Source organism: Lampris incognitus, chromosome 16 (assembly GCF_029633865.1).
Source record: "Lampris incognitus isolate fLamInc1 chromosome 16, fLamInc1.hap2, whole genome shotgun sequence".
NCBI lineage: Eukaryota > Metazoa > Chordata > Actinopteri > Lampriformes > Lampridae > Lampris > Lampris incognitus.
In genome coordinates, this window is record NC_079226.1 from 25,360,248 (window position 1) to 25,387,234 (window position 26,987).

Here is a 26,987-nt window from a genome sequence, read left to right on the forward strand (position 1 = left end):
GATAGGATAATCAGAGATTACTGCTTATTTAATTTCACCATTCACTGCCCTTTGTTCAACCAAATTAACCAACACCTTTTCAGCTACATCATGACACATTTCACTGATAATCAAGCAGACTTTTTCTTTTTATTGAGCCAACAAATATCAGTCACAAGGAGGCACAGGGCCTCTATTTTCAGTGCTCATGTGATGAAGCAATGGGATCGAACGGGAAATTATACGTCAAAGGCCTCCTTGTGGCATTCACAGGGGACTTTAGCAACCAGGACAATCCCCTACCCTTATATTGTTCAGATATGATGAACTGTAATGCATAGTGTATGAATACACAAGTCAAATGTGTGGCAAGGTTGTTAAAAATGAATGAGTGTCACTTTTGATGTGCCAAACAAGGTGTAATTTATACAAAGTTTAAATCATTTCATCAAGATCTGATTTTGGTTCTGTGCAAATTGCTTTAAATGTATACCTTTATTAAGGTAATGTCAGTAAACACAAATTGATACTTATGGGAAAACTTTATTTACAAAAAAAGGCTTTATATATATAATACAAAGAAATACTCATAAAACTCTAAAAATTATATATATTTTTTTCTTATCAGCAAAAGATTGAAAGCTTAAGAGAACCGTAGAATCCCATAAACAGATACTCTATCTATGAATTAAGACTTAAACTTGGCAATGATACTTCTCTTGAAGTAGAAAGCATGATTCTTGAATCAGTTAATATGTGCTCTGGCCAGTCAAGTGAGTTTGGGTTTGATTCAAATAGCCCCATCTTCTCCGTCTTCAGTGAAAAGCAACAAACACGCCAGAATAGATGCCTTTTACCGACACAGCCGATCCAAGGACCGGTTAAACAGTCATTTGACTCATCCTTTTCAATGAATTGCTACATCGGGCAAAGTAAAATGCACCTAATTTGCATACCATGCCAAATGTCTCTCAAATGACCGCATTGTGGACAACGGTCGGTGTGGCATCTCCAGACAGGTTTTAAATGTAGAAGTAGTTTTCTGCCACTCCTCCACTGGCCGAATTACTTGCCATTTCACTCAGCTGCTTGTTTATGGATTCCTGCAATGATCCCAGGGAGATTTCTAACACTGGAGAGGTTTCGTCATTCAGAGAAGCTGACGGGATCTCCACGAGAATGTCAGAGGGCTCCGCATCCACCAACTGTTCCCCCTCGCTGAGGCTCAGTGTGCATGCATCCTCCACCACTGAGGAGGCTGTTTCCGTGGCAACCGTTTCCCCGGGGACCATGCTGGCGGGTGTGTCCTCGGCCGCCATGACGTTTTCTTTGGCGGTCTTGAGGAGGGCCAGTTTCTCGATTTCCTGACACAGCTCCTCATTGCTCTCCTTCCACTGGCGGAATCTGACAGCAGTCAGACCAGGGTCCTCCAGGATCTTGTTGACTGACAGCAGCTCAGCCTCTTTAGCCTGCAGAGCAAAGGGACCTGATTTAACCTAATCTAAGTTAACATGTAACTCCAATAAGGCTTTGTACAACATAACCACCCTACACGAAATTAGTATCAAAGCTGCTGCAAGGGTTTTTCACAGATTATTTATCAGTCTCAATGAAGCATAATGAATAAAAAATGAAACGAAGGCCACTTTATTTGACATTGTGTTCCTACAATGAATTCATTCTCTGCATTTAACCCATCCTATTGTATAGGAGCAGTGGGCAGCTGCAGCACCTGGGCACCAACTCCAGTTCTTCTTTTCATTGCCTTGCTCAGGGACACAGGCAGGAGTATTAACCCTAACATGTATGTCTTTTTGATGGTGGGAGGAAACCGGAGCACCCGGAGGAAACCCACACAGACACGGGGAGAACATGCAAACTCCACACAGAAAGGACCTGGGATGGCCTGGGGTTCCAACCCAGGACCTTCCTGCTGTGAGGTAACAGTGCTGACCACTGTGCCACTGTGCAAATGAGACCATCAGTGAGAAGATTAAATGTTGCAATATAATAAAATGTCTAATCTGATAAAATGATTTATGGCACAGAGAAGGGATCTATACCGACAATTATAGATGCAGTATCCCATCATAGCATATCTTGCAAACATGTTTTTCCAGGGCATGAATACAAATTAAATTAAAGAGATAAGATTGGATATTTGGTTTAAGAACATGTACTGCTGGATTTTTTTCAGCAGCACACATCGTTTTCAAATTTACCAGTAAAGCAATATTCCTTATTGACTGTGGCTACTTTAGCGTGATTTCATTGTGATCAATTGCTAATGCCAGGAAGAGTAACAGAAGTGACTTGACAGGTGGCGGCTTGTTATTACAAGTATCAGGTTATTTATTATTAAATGGCTTTGTATATGACAGGGAGGCGTGAGCTAGGCCTTGGGTTGGGTTGGGTGCCACATCACAAACTGAATGGCTTTTCTCCTGACCTTGAGTGTGCTCTGCAGGGCACGGAGTGTGTGCACCTTCTCATTGATGACTGGGTTCCTGTTGCGTCGGATGAAAGATTTCCTGAATTGGTCATGTGTCAGCGGCTGGTCATGGCCAATGAGAGACACTCCCCCCTCCTTTAGTCTCTTGAACAGCACACCCATTTCATCCACTGGCGCACCTAGACATGGAGATAGAGAGATTGATAAGCAGAGAGATAAAGAGAGAAACAGACAGAGGGGGAGATCACGAGGAGATATCAAAAAGAGACAACCATGGAAGGAAGAGAGACAAGAGCTGGTGTTGGTTGATGAAGAGCCAACAAGAAACGTCATGAGAGATTTATAAATTAAGGATTCACAGACAGTTAATTGGACACATTATCCGCAGGGGAGGGTAAAGCAATATGTCATGCTATGGATGATTCTCAAAACAGCAGTGACTAAAAGAGCCATTACATTAGTGCAATGAATAACTGAAGGAGAGAAAAGAGAGCGAGAGAAAAGAGAGCAAGGAAAATATGACAGAGAAAGCAAACGTAATGCGGCAAGTCAGATTTCCTGCTATACCTGTTCCTTTGCTGCCCCCTGTTGCAGAAATTGTTAATGGCACTTTAGTCTTCCTCCCCTTGGGGCGAGGCAAAGTGTTGGATTGCATTTTCTAAGGTGTAACACACACAACAGTTAGACAAATAATATACACACATTTGTGTATCTGTGTGTGTGTGGGTGTGTGTGTTTGCAGACAAGCTTGTAATCCTCTCACTGTGCAAACCTTGTTTCTCCTGCATGGTGAAGGGGACCTCTCATCTTCTGACTCTGTCTCACTGTAGCACTCTTCACAAACACAGGCATAAAACAATAGTCGTATTTAAACATGACACTGTACATTAGTAACCTTGATATGGTTTCAGTCAATACTGGGGCTACTCATGCTGAGACTGTATAAATTCCTGCTGTAAGACACTTGTGGCATGGCTGACACATATTTACTTTTTCACATATTAGGGCTCAGTAGTATGCAAGAATATGGGAATAATGTCCACTTACCCTCCTCGCTGTCTGGTGGGCCTTGGTGAAACTTCTTATGCTTCTGAATTGCTGTGATCAGACAGTTGATCCATCTGTCAAAACAAAACAAAAAAAAACAGCAATGACAACCTATGTCAAAATAGCAATGGTATCCCTGAAGGAGGGTGGACACATTAGATGAGTTGGACAGTCAAAGACAGGCAAAAAATACAAACATTTTAGAATTCACGTTCAAATTTCCTCATCTCATTTATTAGGCAGGGATAAATACTTCCCGAAACACAAAAAAACGGACATACACTTAAAACTAGCACTGCTCCCCTAAATGATATATGTAGTACCGCAGGTATACCTAAAGGGGGCAGTGCAGACAGCCATTTAATAATACTGGTAATATCAGTATATTCACTACCATCATAAACAGAAAAAAATTGCAATGAATTTGTAAACAAAACAAGGTAAGAGATGCTTGTAGTAATTTGCCACCAGAACAAGGACACCAGAACTCCTTCTTAACCATCGAGCAAAACAAATCGCTAACTCAAGGCAGTTTAACACCAGTGTGACTCAAAGCACAGAGACAGAATATTCTTACATAACTGATCAATTACAAAGTGTGCTTTCATGATGGTGAATAAAATGAAGGGGACATTTTGCTCAACAGACAGACGAATAGACAGATGGAGGGAGAGACAGATAGAGAGACAGACAGACAGATAGATAGATAGATAGATAGATAGATAGATAGATAGATAGATAGATAGATAGATAGATAGATAGATAGATAGATAGATAGATAGATAGATAGATAGATAGATAGATAGATTAGACAGAATGATATATAGATAAAATCCATCCAACTTACTTGCTCATGTCACTGACATTCTCAGCAGCAAAGAAGAAGGTCTGGAATCGCTGGTGGCACATTTTGAACACACTATTGGAGAGTGAGCAACAGAGCAATACAAAGGGAGAGAGAGAGAACGAAAGAGAGAGAGACAGAGGGAGAGAGAGAGAGCGAGACAAGAAGCTAATCACACACAAATTGAAATTCATCAATCACACACACTATCAAGTGCACATATAGACATGTACACACACACACACACACACACACACACACACACACACACACACACACACACACACACACACAATGCAAGCCACTGGAACACAACCAGCTAAATTAAATCACTTTGTGTCCCCTCTTCAGTGATTTATGGAGCCCCCAACATGATACACAAACTGTGACCTCCAAAAACTTCACGCTTTTATCAGTACAAGCTAATCCTGAACAGCAAGTTGTGTTGTCCAACACTAACACCAAAGTGGACTTCTTACTATTTCCTCTTGTGCTCTCCGGCGCTCTCTATGCTGTAGCTCGCTATCTGGACCAGTCCCTCTGCTTTCTCCTCCTGAGGGCACAAACATAAACACGCCGACAGTCAACACAAGAACAGCACACGTAACACACTGACTCAAGACGATGGGAGAAAATAGCTGACAAAAGGGGGGAGTTTCATTCCAGAGGTAGATATAATTATTATCGGATGAGACGTTCAAAACGAAAAACGCATCTAAAGGCAAAAAAAAACAAAAACGGTGCTTTCAAAAGCTCTGCTAACAATACAAGGCCATGATTTTTAAAGCATTAACACTTTTGGATTAAGCTTTACAAGTAGTGATCAATAAATGATGTAAATAGTGATCAATAAATGAGTAATGGGGCGTTCATTTATTTACACTCATGCAACACATTTGTTAGCAGCCACTTAAAAACATCAATAACCATCTCACAATTTATAAATAATCGTTAATAGTAGAATTACAATTCTGAAAGTTAAGTTTAGACACAAAGTCGTGCATGGTTAAGGTTAGGGCAAATCTTTAGGTCAAGACAGTCTAAATGGTTAAGTGCTATCAGGAAGGGGTTATGTTTAGTAGATAAAAACAAAAAAAAGAGGAAGACCACACTAGATACAGCTTTCCTGGCCATACTGATAAGACAGTTATCGATATTTTTACGCCATCTGCTAGTGTCGACACATGTGTTGCAAGAGCCTAAAAGTGCCCTATTGCTAATTTATTAATCACTATTTACCACTACTCATCATAAAGTGTTACCACGCTTTCATCCCCTATCCCCCCAAAAAATAATGAATTTTACCAAAGTAAAATGAGAGAGAGAAAAAAGAAAACTAGGTAACACTTCTCTCCAGTATAAAATATAGTTTATTTCTTTTTATGAGTGCTTTAGGGATCAAAATGAGATGTATTTAGCTCTGCCTACACAACAGTCTTCAAAACAATTCATGTCATCAAGTTACTAACCCAACCTAGCCATGTTGCATTACCATTTAATACCTATAAGTGGCATTATAAATATCATGTGCTGTGTTTGTGATGCTGGCAACTTCTCCACTTCTCTATCAATCAACTCTATCAATGAACTGCATTGTGGGCAGGGTCTCCCCACCTGTTGGCTAGTGTACCAGTAGAGGCTTGGGCCCTTGAGGACGAACCAGAAGCGTTGCCACTTCTGTGCGATGAAGACGCTGCTCTCCTTCCTCTTCTTCCACAGCCAGCCATCACAGTCGGGTCGAACAAGCTCGCGACATGACACCCGGCGCCGGCTCAAAGCGGTTGACATACCTGGAAGAGCAAAAGTGGTTAAAAACACAATGGCTGTTCGATATCTGAGAAGGACATGCTGTGTTCATCAGTATTCGTCAGACTTGTCATTTTACCTTTTGTAGAGCTCTTCTTTGTGTCTTTATTTTCCTGAAAACGTAAAACAGGCTAGGAATAAGTTTCCACTCTCCGGTCTGCTTTGAGATTTAATGTAATGCAATATGAATAAAGACAAAGTACCGTGGATGAAATGACATTGTCTGGCAGAGGAATTACACAAAACTTCTTATTTGACTCTCACCTCGTGTTCTCCCATTTCGGGGCAGGAACTGATGCTGTGACGCCCGTGGTCAAATATCAGTGGGGACGGACATCTGGGTGACAATGACCCATCACGTCTGGGTCCAGGGGAGAGCCTTGAACCTCCCAAACCCTCACACTCCCCTAACAGACAATAAGGTAAACATCATACACAACACAAAACAACACAGCTCTCAGGAAGCTTCACAACTCCACATGGTACCACACCTGGATTAAATACAACATGCAAGTAACTCTTAGCTGGTTGGTTTTAGCATGCTTGGGACACCAGGTGGTTGTCCAAAGCACCAGGACAGTATAGATCCATCCATCCATCCATTATCCAAACCGCTTATGCTGCTCAGGGTCGCATGGATGCTGAAGCCTATCCCAGCAGTCATTGGACAGCAGGTGGGGCGACACCCCGGACAGGCCGCCAGTCCATCACACACACACACACTCACACCTAGGGACAATTTAGTACAGCCAATTCACCTGACCTACATGTCTTTGGACTGTGGGAGGAAATCGGAGCACCTGAAGGAAACCTATGCAGACACGGGGAGAACATGCAAACTCCACACAGAGAATGACCCCCTAGGTTCGACAACTGTGGGGCTTGAACCCAGGACCTTCCTGCTGTGAGGCAACCGCGCTAACCACTGCGCCACCGTGCCGCCCTATTTGTGGATATTATATAGATATCATCATTTACCACACTGGGATGATTAAAAAAGAAATTGTGTCAGATAAGTTCTCAGTCACAGGAAAGTATATCGAATAGTCCTTCATGTAGCCTGAAGTCATGTGAGGAACAATGCTAATCTGGCACTCAGATGACAGCAAATGCAAAGAGATACACAACATGGCTAAAAGTATGTGAACACCACTTCTAATTAGTGGGTTCAGCTATTTCAGCCACACCTTTTGCTAACAGGTGCATTAAATCAAGCACACAGCCATGCAATCACCATAGACAAACATTGGTGGTAGAACGGGTCGTACTGAGGAGCTCAGTGACTTTCAATGTGGCTCTCTCATAGGATTCCACCTTTCCAATGAGTCAGTTGGTCAAATTTCTGCCCTGCTAGAGCTGCCCTGGTCAACTGTAAGTCTGTTACTGTGAAGTGGAAACGTCTCGGAGCACCAACAGCTCAGCCGTGAAGTGGTAGCCCATGAAAGACCACAGAACGGGACGGCCGAGGGCTGAAACATGTAAAAGTCTTTTTTCCTCGGTTGCAACACTCACTACCGAGTCACAAATTGCCTCTATTTTGTTCGGCTAGCTAACTGTTCCTACGTGTTTTCTCTGTCAGTTATGATGGGTTTTTCTGGGGAAGAGGAGAAGAAAAATCACAAAATGCTACAATATATACAAGAAAGTGTTAAAGAGAAAAAGTACATGATTGCAAAAGTTTTGGGGTTTTTTTGTTTTTCCAAGTATTTTTTCCCTTGGGATTACGTGTTATAAGGCCGTGATTCAAACTGCAGCTGGTTGGATCAGTTCGAGGCTTAAAACTCAAAAACAGTGTATCTCTGACAGTCTTAATACACAGCAACACATATATTGCAATATCTTGTTTCAAGAATCATTTTGGCTCCTTGTCAAGAACTGACTATATAAGATTATTTGAATTGACAAGGCTGGATTAATGCACAGGCCAACTGGGCACATATCCAGGGGCCCAGAAAAGGGGCCCAATGAAACAGAAAAATTGGCACAGTGGTGAGCGTGGTTGCCTCACAGCAAGAAGGACCTGGGTTTGAGCCCCGGGGTAGTCCAACCTTGGGGGTCATCCCAGGTCCTCCTCAGAGTGGAGTTTGCATGTTCTCCCCATGTCTGCATGGGTTTCCTTTGGGGGCTCCGGTTTCCTCCCACAGTCCAAAGACATGTAAGTTAGGTGAATCGGACATACTAAATTGTCCCTAGGTAAGAATGTGTGTGTGTGTGTGTGTGTGTGTGTGTGTGTGTGTGTGTGTGTGTGTGTGTGTGTGTGTGTGGGCGCGTGTGTGTGTGTGTGTGTGTGTGTGTGTGTGTGGGCGCGTGTGTGTGTGTGTGTGTGTGTGTGTGTGTGTGTGTGTGTGTGTGTGTGTGTGTGTGTGTGTGTGTGTGGGCGCGTGTGTGTGCGCGTGTCAGCCCTGTGATGGCCTGGCAGCCTGGCCAGTGTGTCTCCCCGCCTGCCACTCAATGCCTGCTGGAATAGGCTCCAGCATCCCCGTGACCCTGAGAGCAGGTTAAGCGGTTCAGATAACGGATGGATGGATAAAAATAAGCCAATGACCGTATACAGTGATGAATCCATTTATATGAGAAAATGTATTGGTTCACAGTGAGTTGAGAGGGTGGTTTTGAGATGAAATTTTATCAATATACCACGTCACCTGCCTTGATTGACAGGTGACGTGAATTGATTTGTTTTCACTGACAGTAACTACTAGCAGCAGTGACCGTGACATTTGATTAGCTTAGCTATGGGCTGACCAAGTGGAGCAGTCAAATGAAAGTTAAAAAAATGAAAAAGATCCGAGGGAGCCGTTCTACAAAATGTGCCTCCGATTTCAATGTTTTTTAAAGCACAGTCATGGGGCAGTGCCAGTGTGAGAGAGGCTAAGGCTAGCCACAACACGGCTCCACCTGATCTAAATCAGCAGGCTAGCAGCGGCAGTAGCATCATGGCCACCTGCACATCACGGCCTTGCCCCTCGTCTGTAATTCCTCTCATATCTACTGATGAGAAGGATTTTCCTCCAACACTACTGCTGCACAGCACCTCCTCTGCTGGGGAACCAGCAGGCAGTAAACCACAAAATGAGGGGGAGGAGGAGGATTGGGCATGATGATCATCGTGACTACAACATGATGATTATGATTTTACAATATTTGTCTTTGGTTATCTAACCTAGTCACATTTAAAAAGAGCATCTTTTTAGAGCTAAAATAAGAACACTTTATGTGGAGAACTGCTTTAAGTGGTTTTGTCTGATGACTGCATGACACAAGTTATGATTCAGACTAGGTAGATATATCATACGATCAATGCAGTTTATCTTGTTCCCAGATTTCTGGCTTTTCATGTGAACAATTCACTTGATCTATTTCAAGAAATCTTACCTATTTGCTGCACTGGCAGATTATTTTGCTTATTTTGGGGACTTTCTTCCTTAAATATGCCAAATTCTGGCTCAGTTTTGACATGGAATTTTTGCAGTATGTGGATTTTCCAAAATATCTAGGTAGAAAATGAATGGGCCATTTATATTGGAAACCTGGACTGCTGAAAAGGAGGGCAGACATGTTTCAATAGCTAGCAAACATTTTGGCCTTTAATTTGTATTCAACTTCACCTGTGCTACTAACCTGGTAGCAGTGATGCCCCAGCCTGTGGGTCTTGATGTGAGGTAGCAGTCAAACTCCCATCCAACCCTCTGTCACAGGACAGCTCGGATTCCTCCTGTCCCATGGGATGCTGTGTTACCTCTGGCCCGTGAACGGCCTTCCTGGATGACACATATAGCAAAAGACATGGAGCTACATAACTGTGACAAGGAATTAAATTTGTCACAACATCAATCTCAGACCCGAAAGTAACAAAATAACGGGGATAAGAGTAAATTATAAACATAAAAGTTCAGAGTTCAGAGTTGAACATAAGACCACGTGTTATGCATATGGGTATTGTAGCGGTCTATTTTCCGTTGCCTACCAAGTCAAGTCAAGTCAATTTTATTTGTATAGCCCAATATCCCAAATTACACATCTGCCTCAAGGGGCTTTACAGTAACACAACATCCTGTCCTTAGACCCTCGCATCGGATAAGGAACGACTCCCTAAAAAAAAAAAAAAAAAAAACCCTTTAACAGGAAGAAAAAATAGGAAGAAACCTCAGGGACGGCACCAGAGGAGGGATGGTACCAATATGGGGATCTCCAGTTCGAATCCCCATGTTACCTCCGGCTTGGTCGGTCGTCCCTACAGACACAACTGGCCATGTCTGCGAGAGGGAAGCCGGATGTGGCTATGTGTCCTGGTTGCGGCACTAGCGCCTCCTCTGGTCGGTCGGGGTGCCTGTTCGGTGGGGAGGGGGAACTAGGGGGAATAGCGTGATCCTCCCACGCGCTACACCCCCTGGCAAAACTCCTCACTGTCAGGTGAAAAGAAGCGGCTGGCGACTCCACATGTATCGGATGAAGCATGTGGTAGCCTGCAGCCCTCCCCGGATCGGCAGAGGGGGTGGAGCAGTGACAGGGACGGCTCGGAAGAGTGGAGGAAAAAATTCCAAAAAAAAATAAAAAGACGATGTGTTAGCCCCTGATGCCCAGCACTAGCTGGCAGGAGCCGTATTTACAAAAAAAAAGAAAAAAAAAGTTAAGTTAGAATTTTAAGAAGTTATAGAATAAGAGTTATTTACACGGTAGTGCAGGTTTTATGCAGGGTGACCATATACAGAGAGCCCAGTAGGGAAGCGGGGGTGCGGCAGTGTCAGGATCTGTGGGTGTCTGAGGGATAGTTAGAAAGGCCTACTGCAGTAAGGAAGAATTTGCTCTTGTGGCACAAGTTCTGGTTTTTGTAGACCTTAGCCTCTTGCCAAAGGGGAGTGTTCTGTAGAGACCATGGTCTACAAAATTACAGTGGCATGAACAACACCCAGGATGAGAAAATTATGCCACCAATAACATAACATACGTGAGGAGCTTAGGTACATTAGCTCAGTAACGGTGAAATAGGAGTCGCAGAAGTACACTCCTAAATTGTGTTAGTGATGAGGCAATTTTTGGCTTGATGAGTTTATCTACAACCATTACTTCCTACTCCCTCCGTTTGTTTAGGTATTTCTGTTTTCCTTCATTTCTCAATCTTTCTCTGCCTCTCCGTGACTTGCTTTCTCCACTCCCTTTTCCTATTTATTTTTATTTTTGCCATTTTCACTTTATCCATCTCTCTCTCTCCATTTCCTCCTCTCCTCTCCTTTCTAAGCAGTCATAGGTGGTGGGCATTTGTAGTGTGATCTCATCACAAACCTACAGGCCTGCGGCAGACCAACAACACAGTCTGATGGGCTAAAACAATTCATAGGAGAGGAAACACCTTTTTTTCTTCTGAGAATTGGCTCCACCGAGTTAATCCTGGCTGTGTCAAGGGGTGAAAACTTGTTTCCAAACTGTCTGTATGTTGAAAATCGAATAGTGTGGCTAAACCTAAATATAGCCCTTGCCAAAGGAGCGGCAAACAGTCAATTCTAAAACTTGGGATCCTCGGCATTATTCACGGCTCTTTGTTAACATAAGTATGAGTCACAAAATCAAAGGACATTTCTGATTTCTGATTCTTGAAATGGGTGTGAAATGACTGTGACTGCGCAAAGAACTAATTCAGTGACATTGTGTAAAAGATAAATGTAGTAATTTACATAGTGGAATTTCCTTTGTCGACATGCAGGTAAAATCATTTCCATTCCAGCTGTGTATGGTGTTTTAGAATACTTGCCTGCTCTACATTTTGATGTTTTGGCCTGCAGTATTATTGCATTCATCTCTAGCTAACTAGCTGACCTGCTTTTCTATGGTGTCTGCACTAAAGCGCCTAACGTGCGTATGTGTTCTCACCTAAAGGACAAGGACCTGACAGAAGCCGCTACCCTCTCGAATATGGAATACCGTGGATTCGCTTCCTCTTCCTCCTCCTCCTCCTCCTCCTCTTCTTCTGCTTCTTCTTCTTCCTCCTCTACTTCCCTCTGAAAAGAAATCAGCAGAAAGAAGCACATGTAAGTGTAGATAATCGTGTGTGTGTGTGTGTGTGAATGAAGGGTGAAGGGGTGGATGTCATGTGGATCATTAAAGCCACATTTTCCTCAGGGATCTATCCACGCGCTCAGTGGCTCAGGAGATGAGAAAACAACACAAATACACAAACAAGCCTCTGATACTCTTGCTAACTAGAGGACACCTTGCAAGGGCAGCGAGGAGCTGCACACACAGCTCATTCACATCCTCCTCTGTGTAATCTCAGCCTGCAGCACTAGCATTATCATGGTTACAGTCACAAGGGGGTGAGGATCACACACTGTGCGCATCCACATGTGCGTGAAAGAAAACACATCCGCTCTGTTCGTAGTCGAGGGACTAATGCTGTTGACATGGTGAGGACCACTTGGACTGAGTCATGGAAAATGATCCCAAGTGAGGGGAGGAGGAAGTCAAAAGAGAGGGCTTGGGGCGTCCAGATGTCGTAGCAGTCTCTTCCATTGCGTACCATCACAGGGATTAAGCCATGTGTTGGTAGGCTGCAATATAATTTTGTTTGTTTTGTAAATGAGACAACAGGAATTATCATATATTTTACATCTCGTAAAGGACTCTTTTTCAGGAAAGCTTGTACATTTGGTGGTCCCAAGCAGAACCCATTGATTGAACCCTCACCTGTGTGGATGAGAGCTGCTGGGCTTTGTCTCTGCGTCTAAGGGACCCTGGGACCTTTTTCAGGACCAATGTCACACCGCTTGGGTTCTCCTGGAGTTTCTTCACCAGGTTAGCTCTGCTCCAGCCCACCTGATGCAGCAAAGAAGACAGACGTTTGAGTTTCAGGATGTGTGTTCGCAGGTTATCACTGCAGGGTAAAGTCTCTTGATGAGACTGGTCTTATGAGGTTAGCATCTCACATCCTAACTTCAGACGAACGCTTCACAAATAAAAGCATAGGAAAGTTGGTGATCTAAGTCGTAATGACAGCTTACAAGCAACTGCACAGTATGTCACAGCCCTGACACATGGGACAATGTAAGACATACAGTAAAGAGCATATATATATATATATATATATATATATATATACACACACACACACACACATAATTCAAGACTTTTATGAAAGTAAAGATTTTGAAGTGGAGAAACACAAATACTTGTATCCATGCAAGCATAGGTTACTCACCACGATCTGGTCATTGACCTGAATCACTTCATCACCGGCCAAGATCTTCTCACAGAAGTCAGCTGGAAACTGCAGAGAAGAAGCCAAAGCACCACAAAAGAAGACTAAATACAAACACCTTAACAATACACAGACTACTATTTTGCAGAGGCATGGAAAATGTAGGAGCTGCCTTTACAGTTCAGGCATTTAAGTGATAATCACATTTACATAAATGGAAAATGACTGAGCAGAGAGACATCCAGTGTCTAAAGCACTTCAACAGGGCATATGGTTATTGATGTCGGTCTCATGTTTTTGTGGTAATGAGAGTTCTAATATTTCAAAGTATCATTCGACTATCTACTACTACTACTTTCGGCTGCTCCCGTTAGGGGTCGCCACATTGGGTCATCTGCTGCACATCCTTCCCAGCTCGGTTCCTCTGTCTAGCCAACCAAAGTAAACGAAGCAAAGTATCATTTGACTATCATAGCAGTAAATGACAGCTATATAACAATTTAACTTTGTCATTAGGACGGTATAAGATTAGCACAAAAATATTACTACTTAAAGAGCCTAGGTTTAGCCTTGGCCTTTCTAAAGATGTGCAACTATCCAGACTATGAAAAGTCCTGTCTCCTAAAAGAGACCTCAGTGTGGCTATTATAACGATTTGACACCATTCATTCTTCAGGTGTATCTCAAAGCTCAAAAAACATTCTCGTTTCATGCTCTGGTTGGTACACAGGGTCAGCCATCTAGCACCTCTGGAGCTGGAAAAAACCTGAACAGGTACAGGTATGGATAGACATGGTTTAAAATGGGGCCCTATAGGCTGGGGCAGGCCTCACTAACACTCACTAGGCCAACTTTCCACAGTGATGAGGATGTGAGCATAACATCTGGCCATATCTGTCATGCACAACAATTAAACAAAGCTTATTTAGGTGTGAAAATGTACGCAACATTTCTATGAGCCTCTAACTGACGATCAAATGAGCAGCTGCAGGTTTTGTCTTGTTTACACATTACATGTTATTATCTTTATTATTACAGTGAACTATTATTATTTATTTTTTAGTTGTAGAGTGGTTTGTGTTTAGAAATCCAATATGGACTGAACAATCTCAGATAACAGGAATCACGCGATTTCTTGGTGTGTGTGTGTGTGTGTGTGTGTGTGTGTGTGTGTGTGTGTGTGTGTGTGTGTGTGTGTGTGTGTGTGCTTGTGCGTGCATGTGCATCTGTGTGCTCACATGCATGTGGGTATGTCTGCGTGTATATGGGTGTAAATCTGGATGTATATGTGTATAAATGTGGATGTTTCAGGCCTTTTTAAGCCACAGTCATACAGACGGGCGCATACAGGTGTGAGTGCGTACCCGTGGCTTGACACGCATACATTTACAGTAAACATACTTCAGCCTTTTATCTCAATTAATCCTTATCCTCACAACTCCCTCGCTCAGTCTTTCCCTCTGGCTTGAGCCCTCATTAACAGTTCAGTGATGTAACTGTAGTGGCAGGGGAGTTTAGAGTACTCCACCAATGACATCATGGAAAAGTAAAACCTCCATCTGCCCCACAGCAGAAATGCTCTATAGTTCATATTCCCGAATTTCTCTCCTCCGGTGAACACTCCTCCATCCCTCCAGTGCTCCTTTGCTCATTTCACAAGCCCTCTGATCTCTCACACACATACTGATCTTTGGCTCTTTGGGCTTTGAAATCTTGTGTATGTGATTATTAATGTGCATCTTTTTATCTCCAGTAACCACCCAGCTATATGATATACATTAGCATGGGTAAAGTGGGATTAGACAGTAATACTACTTGATCACAAGACATAGCTATGATTGCCAGTTGAGAGAGAGAGCCTGAATCTGCAGACATATATTTTCCCTTATCAGAAACTGAAAATAAAAATGCATTCAGTGTGTAGTATAGCCCATTATAAGTATTTTACATTATAAGTATAAGCATTAGTCACATTTTTGGCAGTGAGAACAGACTACACCTCATGAGTCCCTGCAGATTCTGAAAAGGAAATACAGCAGTAGACAGCAGTGCTTAACGGAATGAAAATACAATAAAAATGATTAAGAGGAAATTTAGACTCATTGCAGCATTACGTACAAGAGGGATTATGTGATTTCAGAGTGGATATTTACAGTACGAATACTAGGTATTTTGAAAATGGACTATAGAAAAACAATAATAAAATTACTATAGCATTCCCTTTGGTCTTTATGCCACATGGCTATAAAATTACTGTTGTATTTCTATAGTGCAAAACATGTTCCTATAGTTTTTCTGTAGAATTTTCTAAGTACATGACTATAGTGTTTGTACAGTATGTCATGCAAAAAGGAAATACTATAGTAATTCCCATGTTTCTATGGTTTTACACGAGCCCATTTTCATATGAGTCGCAGTGTAAGGAATTAGGTTGGGGGTCAGTTACAGTTCAGTGATAAAATTAAAGGTAGAAGCAATCAGATGAAAGTAATATATGACAAGGAGACTTCTATGGGGATTTCTATCTGGTTTGTGCTGAAAAATGGTGAACAGAATACACAATGTTCAAGTCGGTGCAGTGTACAATTCTCCTAGCACTAGCAGTTTAAGATTCTGATGAATGAATGAAACTCCACTGTCATTTATCATAGTAGAGAACGACGATCTAAAGTAAGATCCACAAGATATCCATTTATTTAATGTCACAATAGGAGGAATCACGTAATTTTCCTCTCCATTTTAGCAATCTACAGCCGACGTCCTCAATATTATAGTATGAGTCTGCACCCCTAAAATGAACACGCAAAATGCCCGAATCATGTAATGGGACATACACAAAAATGTTAACGTCTGCACAAATATTTGGTAGATCCAGGCCTCTGAGTCCCCACTCATTCCTACCATCCTTCATACTAGCATGTTTTATTCTACTGATACAACAATACAACGGTAATTTACCTCATGCCATTTTTGAATCTGAGAACTGATAGCACTGAAGATTACTTGTGATTGTTTGCCCTGTGTAGTTTTGTTCTTTTTGCTTTTTTCATTCATTGTATTCCAGTCTTTTATTTTCTGATAACGTACAGCATGTGCATTATAAATTTGACTTGACTGGCAGCAGTCTAACCTATAGGTCTTTCATGAGGCTGATGGAAATAGACTGAATGAGCTGTGGATAACCTTTTGGTCTGCAGGAGTTCAATCAGAAGCATCCGAAGTGTGTAGCACGCTCCTCCTCTACAGGCTGGTTATACGCATTGACATGTTAGTGGTGGTTAACCTAATATGGATTTTGGGTTTGGGATTTTGAGTTCAAAATGTGTATGTGTGCACGTATGAGTGAGTGAGTGAGTGAGTGAGTGAGTGAGTGAGAGAGAGAGAGAGAGAGAGAGAGAGAGAGAGAGAGAGAGAGAGAGAGAGAGAGAGAGAGAGACTGACCTCGGCAGCGGTCCCAGTCACAAAGTGGTTACTGGAGCCAGTTGACGTTATCTCAATACCCTGAAACATACAGACAGACAAACAGAGAGATGAACATGTAGACCGAGGCAGAGAGACTGACAGACAGGTTGTACATTTTTTGGCCTTATGGGAAGAGAGACACATAAGAGTGCTACATAGGAGTGAAAGAGGAGGAGGAAAATAGGGGATGGAGATGTTCATGCTTGCTGATTTTAAATTTACAGGGTTTCATCCTTACACATCATGTTGTGAGAAATATTTGCCGAAATGGTCACAAAAGTACTGCTTTATCCTTCAATCTCAGTCTTTTCAACTGAATTCTTTGACAGTATTGACATCTGCCTCAGGATACATTAATGGCTTGCCTTGTAGTTGTGCTCATCCTCTGAGATATTTTGTCACGGGGGGGGGGGGCACAAGGAAAGCTAAATGATTACTCCACACACACACACACACACACACACACACACAGCCTGTAGTGTAAATCAATATACATCATATGAAACCAGAAACCTGATTCGATTTAACCGATGTAATGAACTCTGCTGAGCTAGCTCCTCTCACCATGGGATCAGCCATTTGAAATGGCACCTCTGTCAATATTATGTTAGGGGTAGCTTCAGCAGATGCGTTGCTATGTTATTCCATCCATCCATTATCCAAGCCACGTATCCAAATTAGGGTCAGGGGAAGCTGGAGCCTATCCCACCAGTCATTGGGCGGCAGGTGGGGAGACACCCCGGACAGGCCACCAGACCATCACAGGGCCGACACACACACATTAACACCTAGGGACAATTTAGTACAGCCAATCCACCTCACCTACATGTCTTTGGACTGTGGGAGGAAACCGGAGCACCCAGAGGAAACCCACGCAGACACGGGGAGAACATGCAAACTCCACACAAAAATGTTATTATGAATATGTTATTCAATTTCAATGAAATAGGCTTCGATGACCTATATTCTTATATGTTGCGACTGATTAGTGTCCATCATTAGTGACATCATTATAATAAGAGAGCTACTGCACCACAATTCATATATGACCTCAGCATATTTCAAGCTATCTTGCATGTAGCTTCTACATAACTCCAAAGAAAAGATCAGCTTACCAATAAGTTGCCTTTTGACCCATTCAATGGTCGAACAAGCTAACAGAAACAGACCATTTGTCACTGCGAATGGCAACTACAGGCCAAGGCTATAAATCACTCAAAAGCGACACTCGCTTTGACACTCATCGTTTGAGAGATTTGCTCCAATCAACTGCTCTGTGATGGAGAATACTGAAGTCTTGTTGACAACAGGTCTACCTCATCTAGAGGAGGGTTGTAAAATAACAGCATCATGATTACAATGATTACAGCATGCACACACACACACACACACACACACACACAGATGCCTGCATGCACATGGGACACATGAGACACACAGTCTGCCTCTATGGTAGTGCTGAAGACAACAGAACAGAGGTGGTGAGGTGTATCTAGACAATGTGCTTCTAGCTGTGCAGGGCAGACTAATTGTAGATGATTGAGGAACACAATTAACCGAGTGAAAGCTTTCCTAATGCTTAGTGGCACCCCAGCATACCTGACACAAGGAACTAACACTGTTATTATCATCTGACCTAAAGTGACTCTACCTTAATGGGATGAGTATACAAAAGTGGGAGGGAAATTGAAAACATGTCTGCTGCAAAAATCCCTCTTAATAGATGCTATGAGAGGAGAAAAGCGGCCAAAGATGACGTAAATAATAGAAGACGGCGACATCCTTATAATTCTTGTACACTATGTGCAGAACAAGGGCTAAAACAGTGAGAAAGGAGAAAAATGGACACAGCCTGAGCAACAAATAAAGGAGTTTATGAATAGGGCAGACAGGACCTTGAGATATGAAAGACATGATGGTTAGTGCTGAACGATGGCAACCTTGGAGGGGACAAACAGATGACAGAAAATAAAGAGAAACATGAGACACATGGGGAAGGGGGTGTTGTTTGTGGAAGAACTAGTGAGACAAGGTGACAGAATAAGGGATAAGGTGGAAATATGAGGGGAGAACTTGAAGGCAGAGTAGTACGAGTACATCTATCTACATGTATCCAAGAAGAGACATGATCCTGCATGGGGGGAGGTGCACAGAAATGGAAAGAATGGGAAAAGGTAAACGAAAAGTCTACCGCCCTGAACTGTGTGTATCTGCTGCGTAGTTGTCTGTTTCAGTAAACATCATCTAAAATGGTTGTCATTAGAATTTCTGTGTAAGGCAGACATATTGCCAGGAGGCATATGATAATGTTTTGCATGTTGCAGTACAGAGCAAAATTATGCTAGTGTTATGATGGAGTTATCTGCTGCTGCATAAATTAAAAAAAAGAAGAAAGACATTTGGTGACTGAACCGATTCAGCTGTTAAAAACAGAATGAGTTATTGGTTTGGGAGTGGCAAAACTCAATGACAGTTACAACAATGAGCGGTTTGAACCAAGAGCAAGGGGGCTTTATTACCAGGTGGTCCCCAGGTGATGCAGGCACTAGATCGACACTCTCTAGCTGAGCAGTATGGGTAAGGACCACTTCAGGGCTTGAGGTCAGGATCTCATCACACACCTCTACCAAGTGACGACACTGGAGGACAAAAACATCAGCATTCACAAAGAGTAATAATCAGCATCCTCTTTTTTTTTTGGCTCCCCCCCCCCTTTTTCTTCCCAATTGTATCCGGTCAATTATCCCACTCTTCTGAGCCGTACCAGTTGCTGCTCCACCCCCTCTGCCGACCCAGAGAGGGCTGCAGACTACCACATGCCTCCTACAATACATATGGAGTCGCCAGCAGCTTCTTTTCACCTGATAGTGAGGCGTTTCACCAGGGGGACGTAGCGCATGGGAGGATCACGTTATTCCCCCCAGTTCCCCCTGCCCCCTGAACAGGCACCCCGACCGACCACAGGAGGTGCTAGTGCAGTAACCAGGACACACCCACATCTGGCTTCCCACGTGGGGATTCGAACCGGTGATCCCCATGTTGGTAGGCAACGGAATGCAATGCTACGCTACCTGGACACCCAATCAGTATCCTCTAATATATTCTCTGACTGACGTGCCACATTCTGTCACTGACAGAATCAGAGGAAAACCAAATTAATTTGGCCTACAGAGTATTCAATATAACCTACGAATGAATAAACAACATCTCAAATCAACACATCAAATTATTTGGATAAAGTGCAAACATCAAAGATGTTAACAATAATAAATACATGTATATAGATACATAGACACCATATAGTTTAGTGCATATACTATACAGTATATACACTATATAGTGTCTATATACTGTACATTAACATTAAAAAAAAGACATCTGTCACATTTCACATACACACAGACAACAGAGCAGAAAAAGGAAGCAAGTGAATAGGAACATCGTAAAACTCTTTGAACACTTACAGCAGAGATGATGTCCTTTTCTTTTTCATAGGCCGTTGCGTCCTATTGGATGAGCAGAAGAACAGTTGTTGAGTGTCAGGAGCACATCTAAACATCTAAAGTGCATGAAGAGAAAAGATAAAAATCCCCCCGGTGCCCCTCATGATGCTAAAGCTGATTTGTGGAAATGAGACATATTGATTCAAATCTCATGTCCTCTTTCCTCTTCACCGCGGGGTTCCACTGAACCAGGAAGAGGCCAGTGAAACGGCACATACTATACAAAGGGGATGTGGTGACACCACTCCAGGCCTGCTGACTGCCCATAACTCTCCTCTTGTTGGAATTAACATAAACGAATTCTCTGATGTGAGCGGGCGAGCTACTGAGCAATCCTTCTTAAAGTGTGTGAGGTCCACTTGAGGCAAGGAGTCACACTAATCCCCAGAAGTACATACAACACACACACACAGGCAGATGGGGAGGCAGGGAGTCAGTGGTCAATGTCACGCTTACTTAACAAAGGTTGAATGGACATGGTGGAACTAAACTGCTAAATCCCTGGTTTCTCGGAGGAGGTGTCGACATGGGACATTCCCTCGAAGAATGAGTGAATGTGTAAAGGCTGCTGAATTGGCCCGATATAAAGGTAGCGGAGAGGGAAAAGGTAGCGGAGTAGATGAATATATAAGGAGGAAATGGTGACGGCAGCAGATAAAAAGAATAAATAAGAAAAAGTGAGGAAACGGTAAGGAGGAGAAGTTCGGTGAGGGAGGTATGGGTAGGTTGTGAATGGAAAGTAAGACCACTGAAATCTAATGAAGGAGCTGCACTGAGCACTGTGAAACTGAATATGCTATGATGCGGCGCTGTCACGAGTGTTTGTCAGTCTGGCTTGTCAGTGTGTACTACATGTGTTTCTGTTGCCATTATAGGTTGTTTAGTTTTGTATGTTTGTTTGCATAAGAAAGAGAGAGAGTCCATGCAATATCTTTAGTCATACCAAACCACATCACAAACTTGTTGCATAAACATCTAAAGATATCCTGATCTTAGCACTGATCCCCACTCAAGCTAGAATACTCTTGGCACGGCTCACTGGGTCCATGCTGAAGTGATTAAACGTTACACCGAAGCTGCAACCTTCACACAGCATGCAGCGACTCATATTCATCTGTGCAGACCAGATCTGGGTAAAGAAAGCATCTGCCTGTGATGCTGGTGGTTCGCGTTGGCTTCACTTCTTAGATGGTTGGATCGAGGGCTTTGCCATAGAAGACAACACCACCAATGGTGGAAATTTCAGACAATTTCAGACAAAAACGGAAACTATTTAAAATTCAAGTCAGTGCTTTATCTTGAGCTTTTACAACTATCATGGCACCATTTCAAATTATTTTCTTTTAATTTTTATAACCCCACCCATCTCCAAGGAGGTAAAAAGAGATGTTCAGGGTGTCTGGGTGGCACAGCGGTCTATTCCATTGCCTACCAACATGGGGCTCGCCGGTTCGAATCCCCATGTTACCTCCGGCTTGGTCATGCGTCCCTACAGACACAATTGGCCGTGTCTGCAGGTGGGAAGCCGAATGTGGGTATGTGTCCTGGTCGCTGCACTAGCGCCTCCTCTGGTCGGCCGGGGCGCCTGTTTGGGGGGGGAAGTGGGGATAGCGGGATCCTCCCATACGCTACGCCCCCTGGCGAAACTCTTCACTGGCAGGTGAAAAGAAGCGGCTGGCAACTCCACATGTATCAGAGGAGGCATGTGGTAGTCTGCAGCCCTCCCCGCATCGACAGAGGGGGTGGAGCAGCGACAAGGATGGCTCGGAAGAGTGGGGTAATTGGCTGCATACAATTGGGGAGAAAAAAGGCAGACCCCCCCCCAAAAAAAGAAAAAAGAAATGTTGAGAAATATAGCGAGCATTTACTTAGATTTCTTTGGTACTATGAATAAGCAAAGTGTGGTAGACGTCGAAATCATACATACGTACAGTGTGCGGTGTTTGATTTGGTTGCAGACATGCAGGGTAATGGGATTATTCTAAGACCCCAATTTTCTTTGGCATCAGTCGGTGTTACAGTTTTGGAATGACAGTAGTTTCATTGTAATTACACTTCAACACAAAAGACAAACTAAAACGTCTCCTTCCATTAACACCTCTAAATCCGGGCTCAATAGACAAGAATCTAACTCTACACAATCAGCAGGGCTGGGCTTTATTTTGAGTTACGTGTCAATACGAAAAGCTTCCGCACAACGGAACAGCACAGTTCTGCTTTTTTTTCTTGTTTTTTAAAGTACTGACAGGCTTTCAGAACCCACACAATGGGAAATGACACACGCATGCATGTGTCAAGTGGACGGCAGATACAATTCTGCCCTGAAACCACTCTCATGCTGTGAGAGCGCGACAGGAACAGAGAGACCGACTGACGGTTCCCACAGCCAGGATGACGTATGTGCACACCTACTGACCAAATGCAACACAGACATTCTGAATGAAGCAAAGCCATCACATGTGAATATGCACAAATGCAGAGACACGTGCACTTAGAGCCACCCGCTCTGAGCACTGAATCATCACCCACAGGTGTGTGAATGTGTGTGTGTGTGTGTGTGTGTGTGTGTGTGTGTGTGTGTGTGTGTGTGTGTGTGTGTGTGTGTGTGTGTGTGTGTGTGTGTGTGTGTCTGTGTGTCTGTTTGCATGAAAATAATTAAACAACAATACAAAAATACACTCAGTCTCGTCATATATTTACAAAATTGCTACCACCCTTTCCCATTAACACATATTAAAGTTTTGTGCACATCGAAATATATTCTCTACTTACACACAAGCAGTTAAACATAGGCTCACACACACACACACACACACACACACACACCCTTCAAGGTTGTGGAGCTGATAATGCTTTCACAGTATCTAAATGTGACTCTCATGTGACATCACAGTATTTCACTGATAAATGAGAGACAGAAGAGAGCAATAAAAGGAGGAAAAAGGGAAAGGGAAGAGAGGAGAGGGGTGCATTGATGAGACACAAGGTCAGGCTCGACTTCCTGACAGCCTCCAGCAAGTTCGTGGTTCACTTCCACATAGCTGCCTTTCAACTAATTTGACTCTATTTTCTAAGTTGTCAACGTATATTAACATGTTATGTTAACATGTTATGCTAACTTATGTTAAGCAACAATGTTGAATATTGAAATGAAAACCAATATCCTATTTGATACTTTGTTTCACTGGTATGTTCCAGACAACAGACGATCCACAAATATCTGAATTATGAATGCTTTTGTTGCTGCTCATTTCAATGCTTACTACTGAGTAGGGCTTTCCGGGAAAACATAATATGGCACATAGTGTTTTATGTTTTGATCACAGCTGCCAAATGATGAAAAGGCAGGTATGAAGAAGTTGTGGCTAACATCCACATATGGTTGACCAACACCTTTATAAACAGATAATACAACATTATCACATTACAATTGTTATTACAATACAACATTGTCGGCAGCCATACCAACATGTACCCTGGTTCTGCCCAATGACGGAAGCTAAGCAGGTGTGGTAAACTGAGTTGCTGTCGGAAGTGGTGTTAGTGGGCCAGTAGGGGGCAGTCTTCCCTCTGGTCCTAATTAAAAAACAACAAAAATATCAAATCCCAATGCCCCAGTGCAGTGACAGGGACGCTACGCCGTAGGAGACGCTGTCCTTTGGATGAGACGTTAAGCCGAGGTCCTGACTCACTGTGGTCATTAAAGATCCCATGGCAATTATCGCAAAGAGTACAGCGTTCCCCAGTGTCCTGGCAAAATTCCCAACCTGGCTCTCTCCATCTGGCCACCTAATCACCCCCCCCCCCCCATGTAATTGGCTCAGCGATTCCTCCCTCTCCACTTCAAGCTGATGTGTAGTGAGCATTCTGGCATAAAATGACGGCCGTGCATCACCCAGGTGGCTGCTACACATTGGTGGTGGTTGAGGATAGTTACCCCCTTTAATGTGAAGCGCTTTGGGTGTCTAGAAAAGCGTTTTAAAGGATCATTCCGTTTTTTGTTTTTTTTTACAACCTGGGCCTTATTTTTGTAGTTTCTGCACATATTGGCTGGTTTCATTTTACTCACCACTGGACACAACTTTACAATGTAGTCTTATGGGGCCATGAAATATGACTGCCAGACACATTTAAGCAAGTCTGACTCAACCTAATTATCAAAAATTGTATTTGGAAGTGTAAACAAAAATAAAAGTTACAAATTAATACTTTAAATGTCCAATATTATCAACAAAGGTCAATGGCATTATTTCCATCTAAACTTCCTGTTTCAACTTGCAGGAAACATCATCTTACTTAATGTAGGCAAAGGTAATCATCGATAAGCTGCAAGGCCAGCACAATCAAGAAGTCATGGAAAATTGGAAATCTTGTACACAGGCTAACTGAGGCATTAGAGCTGTTTTTTGTTTTGTTTTGTGCGAAATGACAGGTTTAAGGATTGTATTCCATGACCCCTAAGACGCCATAGTAAAGCTAAGTCTACAGGCAGTCCTGTGTCCGGGATCTCCAGAATGAAGCTGGTGAGTAAACTGATATCATAACTGATTTGCACTATGGCAAAAACCATGAATATAAGACCCCAGGTGCAATAAAACACATAATGAATTGATAATGAATTGATCCAACTTTCTGTGAATGCAGTAAATGTAAAAAAATAAAAAATAAATAAATAACATTTTGATCCCCTTCCCAGCTACAGTACAGTCCCAACATTCAACAGCACTGACCCTATGCTGTGCAATGCCGTGTGTATGCAGTGTTGTGTTCTGCTTTTGTGTGTGTGTGTGTGTGTGTGTGGTGGTGTTGTGTTGTTATGCCTTTCATTGCATTTTGTTGTTTGTTGCATCTTATTGGTTTGTGCTGCACTGTGCAATGGTTTGATCAAAAGGTGAACTAAATGTACAGCAGTTTTGTGTGAAAAGTGGTTCTCTCTATATAGTTGTCTAGGAAACAAAGACAAGCTGTTGTGTGGGAGGAAAGTGTTGAAAAATACTACTTTTACACCAGCATGCATGGTCTCTCACACACACACACACACACACACACACACACACACACACACACACACACAGGATATGAGGGGCTGTACAAGCCATAATTCACTCTGGTCCTCTCATATAAATACATACATACATTCTTTCACATACATATATTTTCACTCGCACACACATACATACTCCTTGCACATACACATATTTTATTCTCATATTTATATATTTTAACTTAGAAATTCAATATATTTTCACTCACATTCCTACATTTGCTCTAATATTCATGTATTTTTAATGCACACATTCATACATTTTGCTTTCATGCACATGCAGTCAATGTGTACATTTAATATGCATGTGACGATGAAAATATATGTATGTGAAAGGAGAATGTATGTATATGAGAGGGCCAGAATGAATTATGGCTTGTCTGGCCTCTCATACACACACGCACGTATGCACGCACATACACATACACACACACACACACACACACACACACACACACCAAGTATTATAAAACACATACTGTATACATGTACATTGACTCATTGTCTGTTAAACTATATACAAATTGGAGAAGCCACTGAGCTTTTTATTCTTCATCCACACTTTACTATAACATAGTTCACAATTCAGACATAAAGCTTGCTGAGTTTATTTATATCTTCATTCAGTCATATCTTGCTCTCCCTACTTTAACGAAACACTATCAAGGACAAGCAAGCTGACTCTTAAAAGGATTAAGGACTCATCTTGGATTTCTCTACATGCATGTGTGTTTATGTATATGGACTTCAGTTAAACAGGAGTACCCTTTTATGGGATGAGCCACACACTTGTTATAAAAAGACCAAGTGAAATACCTGTGTTAGATCTTTTTACACTCACTCCTCATGTTTCTGATGCTGCCCTATTGCCCCCACCCCCCTTGGCTTCACAATCTTTTCCTTTCCTGACCTGTCCAGATCATATTGTACTGACAACTGGTTAAGACGTTGATGGCATTTGTTGGCGACAACCTCCTTTGTTAAGGGCACCCTTCTTAATGTGCGCACCCAGGCACACACTCAGGTGCACACATGCAAACAGACACAAATACACACATACTGTGCACACACAGTGACGCAGGTGTACGTTTTTTCATGCGCACACACACACACACACACACACACACACACACACACACACACACACACACCTCCTAAATACTTTATCTGGATGGTGAAAGAAACAGTTAAAACTCTTTCAGGGCTTTATTTAGGTTTGATCCCCTGACTTCTGACAAAGTCGTCCAATAGCAGCCTGACTGAGAGCTTGTAGATCCTTGTGACTCGAAATAGCAGATAAGAGACAGCAGTTTATTGGAGTTAACGTGCTCCTTTCATTGCGTTTCTGTACCTATGTGTATGTGATGTATGTGTGTGAGTGTGTGCATGTGTGTGTGTGTGTGTGTGTGTGTATGTGTGTGTGAGTGTGTCTGTAAATGTGTATGTTTCGTAAGTCACATAGTTTCTTTTTTTTGCTCAAGTAAATTTTGCAAAAACAAGCAAAGGTTATTATTGATCACAAACACACACACACACACACACACACACACACACACACACACACACACACACACACACACACACACACACACACACACACACACACACACACAAAAATCAAACAAAGCAGTTATTTATCTTTTTCAAGGTTTTTACCT

The 26,987-nt window shown here is 42.6% G+C and overlaps 1 protein-coding gene across 1 annotated transcript in view; it reads right to left on the reverse strand.

Moving 5' to 3' along the window:
- The window catches only part of cnksr1 (connector enhancer of kinase suppressor of Ras 1), a 36,654-nt gene continuing 9,667 nt past the window's right edge, over nucleotides 1–26,987 (reverse strand). The window contains exons 5-21 of the mRNA XM_056295242.1: nucleotides 20,247–20,288; nucleotides 19,302–19,421; nucleotides 16,762–16,821; nucleotides 13,321–13,389; nucleotides 12,810–12,938; nucleotides 11,997–12,124; nucleotides 9,750–9,889; nucleotides 6,393–6,535; nucleotides 6,208–6,241; nucleotides 5,937–6,112; nucleotides 4,802–4,875; nucleotides 4,326–4,397; nucleotides 3,479–3,552; nucleotides 3,204–3,265; nucleotides 2,999–3,089; nucleotides 2,429–2,610; nucleotides 1–1,448 (exon numbers count right to left, since the gene is read on the reverse strand). Of these exons, the coding sequence (XP_056151217.1) occupies nucleotides 1,002–1,448; nucleotides 2,429–2,610; nucleotides 2,999–3,089; nucleotides 3,204–3,265; nucleotides 3,479–3,552; nucleotides 4,326–4,397; nucleotides 4,802–4,875; nucleotides 5,937–6,112; nucleotides 6,208–6,241; nucleotides 6,393–6,535; nucleotides 9,750–9,889; nucleotides 11,997–12,124; nucleotides 12,810–12,938; nucleotides 13,321–13,389; nucleotides 16,762–16,821; nucleotides 19,302–19,421; nucleotides 20,247–20,288 (2,043 nt within the window). The 3' untranslated portion in view covers nucleotides 1–1,001. The remainder of the gene's footprint in view (nucleotides 1,449–2,428; nucleotides 2,611–2,998; nucleotides 3,090–3,203; nucleotides 3,266–3,478; nucleotides 3,553–4,325; nucleotides 4,398–4,801; nucleotides 4,876–5,936; nucleotides 6,113–6,207; nucleotides 6,242–6,392; nucleotides 6,536–9,749; nucleotides 9,890–11,996; nucleotides 12,125–12,809; nucleotides 12,939–13,320; nucleotides 13,390–16,761; nucleotides 16,822–19,301; nucleotides 19,422–20,246; nucleotides 20,289–26,987) is intronic.